This window comes from Neltuma alba, unplaced genomic scaffold (genome assembly GCF_004799145.2).
Source record: "Neltuma alba isolate B1F8T4 unplaced genomic scaffold, ASM479914v2 tig00006329_pilon, whole genome shotgun sequence".
Lineage (NCBI taxonomy): Eukaryota > Viridiplantae > Streptophyta > Magnoliopsida > Fabales > Fabaceae > Neltuma > Neltuma alba.
This window is the reverse complement of record NW_021634427.1, coordinates 129227-135782: the sequence shown is the minus strand read 5'-3', so window position 1 is coordinate 135782 and position 6556 is coordinate 129227. Positions and strand designations below refer to the sequence as shown.

General features: G+C 36.1%; 1 protein-coding gene across 1 annotated transcript; it reads left to right on the top strand.

Annotated features, from left to right (window-relative positions):
• Positions 1 to 1064: 1064 nt before the first annotated feature.
• On the top strand, positions 1065 to 6079 carry LOC114750105 (amino-acid permease BAT1 homolog). Its single transcript, XM_028938645.1, has 8 exons — positions 1065 to 1285; positions 1416 to 1676; positions 2792 to 2810; positions 2941 to 3160; positions 3255 to 3436; positions 4162 to 4451; positions 4535 to 4664; positions 5284 to 6079. Exons 1-8 carry the CDS (start codon positions 1179 to 1181, stop codon positions 5629 to 5631), a joined length of 1557 nt encoding a protein of 518 aa, XP_028794478.1. The 5' UTR covers positions 1065 to 1178; the 3' UTR covers positions 5632 to 6079.
• The last annotated feature ends 477 nt before the right edge of the window (positions 6080 to 6556 follow it).

The following is a 6556-nucleotide window of genomic DNA, read 5'->3' as shown; positions in this document are numbered from 1 at the left end:
ATATGTTGTTTTAGAATTTTTAATTGTCATCGTCAACGCATGCTCGATTAAAAAAAATCTTATTCAGTGAAGATCCACGCCGTCCGTTTCACATTTAATTAAGAGGCACAGAGAGGTTCTTTGCTCAAGAAAGCCAGCTAGCTACATAGAAACAATCACAACACTACAATATCGTAGTGGTTGATTGCTCATCAATCTCTATGCTTTTATTGTTTCTTTGAAAACATTTAAAATATCTAAATTTAGAAAAATAACTTACAACTATGATTTATGAATTAACATCTTTTTACAACATCTTAAATGTATAGTTTTAGAGGATTCCAAAATAATTTTGAAGTTTTTAATAGGACTAAGGTGCACCTGAAACTATTTTTTTTTCAAGATGTATCCAACACTTTAAAGTATTTTGTGATGTATTACACACTTTATTTTTTCAAATGCATCTAGTACTGTGAATTATTGTTTGGCGCTTCCAGCGTCTTAAAATATTTTTTGAGGTGCATTCAATATTTTAAAATATTTTTTGGTGCATTTAACACTAAGGTAAAAACAAAAAAATATTTCAGTCCGCTAAATATACCATTGTATGCACGCAGAAAATAATTGATGCTGGTTGCACCATAATCCTAATGTAAAGTCTGTATTTTAAACTGTGACTGGTATTTTCTTTTAAAAAGACAAATTTCAAATTTGACTGGTTACTTCGGTTGTAAGACAGACACGTTCACATGCAGAATTGCAATTGCTACCTCCACCTAATCAAATTAAAAAGAAGATGCAATCTTGATAAAGAATGACTTGGAATATATGCTTGTCAATCTTTTCATAGTGTTGCCAAAGGCCTACTAGTTTAATGACACCATGGAACCTTCAAATGAGCGGGTTGTGAATTCGACCATATAAGATTCAGATATATACTGAAGAGTGGTCAATGAAAGAAGCGTAGGAAAATAACAAAGGATTCCTTTTTGTGGCTGGTTGGAGAAAAAAAACGGAAAAAAATGCCATCTTTGTTGACAAATAGAGACCTCGGCTGGTTAAAAACATAGCTTAACAAGTTGGTCCCTCCTCTCTCTCCCCAAGTCGTTTTGATCGAAGAGTTTCATCATCTACGCTGGAACAAGCCAAAAGACTAGCCTCTTTCTCAGGTTCCTCGCTTCTAAGAAGGCGAGGTCAAGATGGTACTCCCATCTCATGGAGATGGAAATGGTGGTGCTTCACTTGATTCTGGCCATGCCCGTCTTCATGAGCTCGGCTACAAACAAGAGCTCAAGCGTGATCTATCGTAAAGTTTTCTCATTTCCTCTCTGTGCTGTTGTTGACTTCCAACTCAGTTTTTGATCAAGGGTTGGATTCATGGGATGGTTATGGATTACGTTCTGCTTTTCCTTCTTTCTTCTGTCTGGCAATTGCAGGGTCCTTTCAAATTTTGCGTTTTCGTTTTCTATCATATCAGTGCTCACTGGTATCACAACTCTCTACAACAATGGGCTGAACTATGGTGGTCCTGTGTCTGTCGTGTATGGTTGGTTTGTAGCTAGTGCTTTCACCATGTTAGTTGGGTTGTCCATGGCTGAAATTTGCTCATCTTACCCGACTTCGGGTGGGTTATACTACTGGAGTGCCAAACTTGCTGGCCCGGGATGGGCACCTTTTGCCTCCTGGATTACCGGCTGGTAATTTCATCTTGATTTCCCGCTTGTTTCTTTGATTTGGCACATATTAATTTAATAATATAGCATTTAGCATATGATTCTCTGACCTTGTTCTTAATGGGAAGGAGAAATCATTAGAATTAAAGGTTTATACGGGACAAGTATATTATGGTTTTTGTTTTGGTACACTATGGCTGTTGAACCTTTGATCTTTACTTAGATACAGCCTACCCTTCCTGCATGAGTTATCATGATGTGCATTCCATAACTACAAGTGTTTCGGTAAAGTCAAAAGCTGCAGAACATTTTAATGGTGGGTTAGATTCATTTGAGAAATGTGTAAGGAAATGTCTGAGTGGAATCAAGTTTGAAGAAGGTTTACCTACATCATAATTTAAGGATTTGAGCCCTCGTTTTTCATTCATGCTCCTGTTAAGGAGGACTATGTGGCCCTCTTCCTCTTTCGTAGCTTCTAATATTTTCTTCTCTAAATAGGTCACCGCTGTCCTGGATTTTACTGGGAAGCTTTCCTTTTGTTCTTTGTTTCCGTAGTCTGTGTCACTGACGTGGTCATTGAACTCTCTCATCTAATCACATAACTAAGTATTTACTACTTTATTTATTTACCTATTGCTTGTCTCAGTTATTGAATGAAATTATATCAAGTCCCTGAGAAATATTGATCACGATGCTAAATGCTCAAACTACATTGAACTATGGGGAGCAATTGTGTTGAGGCATTGAGAATGAGAACACTACGACCCTTCTTTTTCAAATACGGAAAAGTGAAGTGGAAATTAATGTCCAACCTCTAAAATGAAGCTCCGTTACTGAAACTGAGCTAGCCTACAGCACGATACTTAGACTTTGCTTAGAACTTAAACCAAGTTCATATTTCTCTGGCTCGTTTATACAACATTTTCTTATGTGGTTAGCCTACAGCACGATGGTTATGTGTAATGTTTTAAACATTTTAAATCATATAATTTTGTGGAAATTTCTTGATGCCATTGAGCCTGAAATTGAATTTGACTGCTTAATAAGAGACTCAGGTTCATTCATAAAAGACAACGCCATTTTTGCCTTCCCGCAATTATTTCTCCAATGGACATTGAATGATTTTTATTTTCTTGCAGGTTCAATATTGTTGGTCAGGTATTCTTGAGATGTCAAAACTAGATTTCCAACATCCTCCACTACTGTTGGAGAGGTCAAACTTGTGCGGGGTGTGGATTTCCTTTTGTAACATTTCAAGCTCTAACTGTTGATCTCTTTTTATTTTCAGTGGGCTGTGACAACAAGTGTAGATTATTCACTGGCACAACTGATTCAGGTTATCATTCTCCTTAGTACAGGAGGGAAAAATGGCGGCGGATATGAGGCATCCAAGTATGTAGTTATTGGTTTCCATGGCGGGATCTTGCTCCTTCATGCTATAATAAACAGCCTTCCTATCTCATTATTATCATTCTTTGGGCAGTTAGCTGCTATCTGGAATCTTTTAGGTGTGACGAACAAATTTCCTGTTCTATTTTTGTCTTCCCATTTAGTATTTGGCAAATGCCTTTATTTACTCATTATGGAATGACCAATTTTTAGGTGTCTTCTTGCTTATGATTCTCATTCCATCTGTTGCAACCGAAAGAGCGAGTGCCAAGTTTGTTTTCACTCATTTCAATACTGATAATGGAGAAGGAATCAAGAGCAGAGGATACATATTTCTTCTGGGACTTCTAATGAGTCAGTACACTCTGACTGGATATGATGCATCTGCTCATATGGTAAATCTTTTTCTATTTTTATTTTATAGAATTACGAGTCGTTCAATATCTGTTCTCTGAGACCATAGACTGCTCCCTTTGGATTGAATCCCCTAAAGATCATGGCACTATTAAGTGTGAATGAGTTCTTGTAGTCAGCTTCAAGATGAAAACTGGCAGGGAAATTTGCACAGCTTCACGAAGCCGGCTGACTCACCTGCCATTTCAGGGTTAGATGGGAGTGCGTTAATGTCTAAATTCAATATTGACTAGAATTTCAACTAAGTTAATAGTTTGGTATATTTTCAATATTTCGTTCAAGTTCAATAACATCAATTAGAAGATATTTGTACAAGAAAATTTAAACGGCACGCTTAGTTGGGGTAGCTTTTTCTCCCCATCTTCCACTAGCTTGGGATCTTAAATCTAGGTCTTCCCCGTCGATTGTGTCCCAATTTGAACTCTTTTTTACAAGATTACAGAGACAAGCATCGCCAAACATTTTATGACCTATGTTTTGACCCAGTCTAGATGTAATAACATGTAAATTGGTGAGCCAATACTATTCTTCTCATGGTATAAGCAATTGTACGACGTTTGTTAATAACTGTGATTTATGTTTAAGGAGTTTACAGAACTTTCTTTTTTCCCGCCTTTGAACTTTTATGCTTTTCATTTCCTCTGACGGATTAAAATTCCTAGATGATTTGGACTAAACCTCCTCTTTATTTAACTCCTACTCTTAGACCGAGGAAACCAAGAATGCTGATAGAAATGGACCAAGAGGAATCATCAGTGCTATTGGGATATCTATTATTGTGGGATGGGGTTATATACTTGGCATTACCTTTGCTGTTACTGATATCCCTTACCTTTTGAGTGAAAAAAACGATGCTGGCGGGTATGCCATTGCTGAAATATTTTATCTAGCATTCAAGAGAAGGTATGGCAGTGGAGTTGGGGGTATTATTTGCCTGGGTGTAGTTGCTGTTGCCATATTTTTCTGTGGTATGAGTTCAGTTACTAGCAACTCAAGGTAACACAGTAGTTTCCAGTTTTGATTTTCATTTGTGAGGAATTTAACCACTCTTCTAACTTCAATGCTCACTGTTTGAACAGGATGGCTTATGCTTTCTCTAGAGATGGAGCCATGCCATTTTCATCATTATGGCATAAAGTAAATAAGCAGGAGGTCCCCATAAATGCTGTTTGGCTATCTGCATTTATATCATTTTGCATGGCATTACCGGTATGTAAAAATTTCATTAAGATGATAACGATGATGATGATTTGGTTTTCATCTGAGTATGTGAAATTTTTTTTCCCCCTTAATGACATTAATCCGTTTACATCTTTTATCTGGACCTGTCTTGTTACTGGCGACAAAGAAAAGGGTATAAAAATTTTCCTTTTAAATCTCTGCTAGGATGTTCTTATTTTATGATTGAAACTTTCGACCTAAAAGTTGATGTTCAACAAGGGATGAAGAATGTGTTTTATAACTCAACCCTTTGCCTGAAGCCCGAGAGGATTGAAATATGGAGAAAATACAAACATTCAAGTGACAAAATCCTTAATTTGGAAACGAAAATTCCAAATCACTTTATCATCAGTCTGCATAATTTAAAAGTATATAAAAAAAAACCCTTAAAATGGCTTTCACATCTGTTTAAACAAATTTTATTACGTCCGTTGTTCTACTGTAACATGTAAAGGTTAATATATCATCTAATACAAACAGATGCTAATTTAGGGAATAACCATAGGAAGGCTGATCATGATGGTCCATCTGTTCTATAGTTCTTTACAGCATCAGCGTTTTTCTTTTCATTGCACTATTCTCTTACTACATTCTACTTGTATTGCAGTCTCTTGGAAGTATTGTGGCATTTGATGCTATGGTGTCCATAGCGACGATTGGCCTCTATATTGCCTATGCTCTTCCAATCTTCTTTAGGGTAACTTTGGCGCGGAAGTCTTTCATCCCAGGGCCATTCAACTTGGGTCGATATGGGGTCATCGTTGGCTGGGTCGCGGTTCTTTGGGTGGTGACCATCTCTGTCCTCTTCTCCATGCCTGTTTCTTACCCAATAACCATTGAGACACTCAACTACACCCCAGTTGCTGTTGGATGCTTGCTGGTTCTTGTAGTTTCTTACTGGATACTCTGCGGTAGGCATTGGTTTAAAGGCCCTATAACCAATATAGACAAGTGAAGCTTTGTGGATATAAAGAGATTTCTTTCAAAATAATATTTGTTCAGTGTGATAATTTATTAAATCATTTTTTTTCATTTTACGTTTACACTAAATACTTCAAAATAGGCAAGTATAGCATTCTAAACAGGCAAAATAGATATATAGCTGCAATGCCTATCTGTATTTCAGATCAGAAATTACAGCTGCTTTTATTCTGAAAATATATGGAACAGTTTGTATGCTTATCATTTCATATGAATGCTGGGATGGAATGGTGGCTGTGGAAACTAAAATTGCAGGAATTAGACTGATGATGGTAACATAATGTCTTTCGTTAGTGGCATTTAGTGATCACAGTGCAGTGGTGATATTTGAGAATGTGGGTCTCATTTCAAAGTCTGGGGTAAGTCTCGTTGTTGATAATTTATAAATACTACAATTTTCTATAAATTTTATATGATACTAATATGTTAATATTTTTACAGTTGTTTCAATTAAATGCTGGTTTTATGTTGCACTGCAAGACCCCAGAATTCTAACTGAATCTCTCGTTTTTGGCCAACTTATTGAATCTATTTGAAACCCACTCTGTGATCAAACTTCAAACATAAACAAACATGAACATATAAATTTTATTTCAACCGTTTGAACTTCAATTTTCTAAACCTGAAGTCAGAAAACTACAAATGTAAAGAGTTTATTTCTTTTTAAGTACTACTGTATTAGAAATGATCATTGTACCCCAAAAAAAAAAAAAAAAAAAGAGAAATGATCGTCGCTTCTTTAACCTCATATTGGCATTTGTGAAACGGAGAAAGGTAATAACAAACTGATTTCACGCATGTATTAAAGTTAATTTAGATGAAATAATAAGGAAAAAAAGAAGAAGTAGTTAATGGGTTCATAACTTTTAGTAGCATGAAAACTCCCTTTTAAGTGAAAA

Bases quoted from the DNA above. Each gene is read 5' to 3' on its own strand.
- LOC114750105 (XM_028938645.1), top strand. From the start codon at position 1,179: ATGGTACTCCCATCTCATGGAGATGGAAATGGTGGTGCTTCACTTGAT. The intron at 3,161-3,254 runs GTGTGACGAACA...ACCAATTTTTAG, and splicing joins TGCTATCTGGAATCTTTTAG to GTGTCTTCTTGCTTATGATT. The intron at 3,437-4,161 runs GTAAATCTTTTT...TCCTACTCTTAG, and splicing joins ATGATGCATCTGCTCATATG to ACCGAGGAAACCAAGAATGC.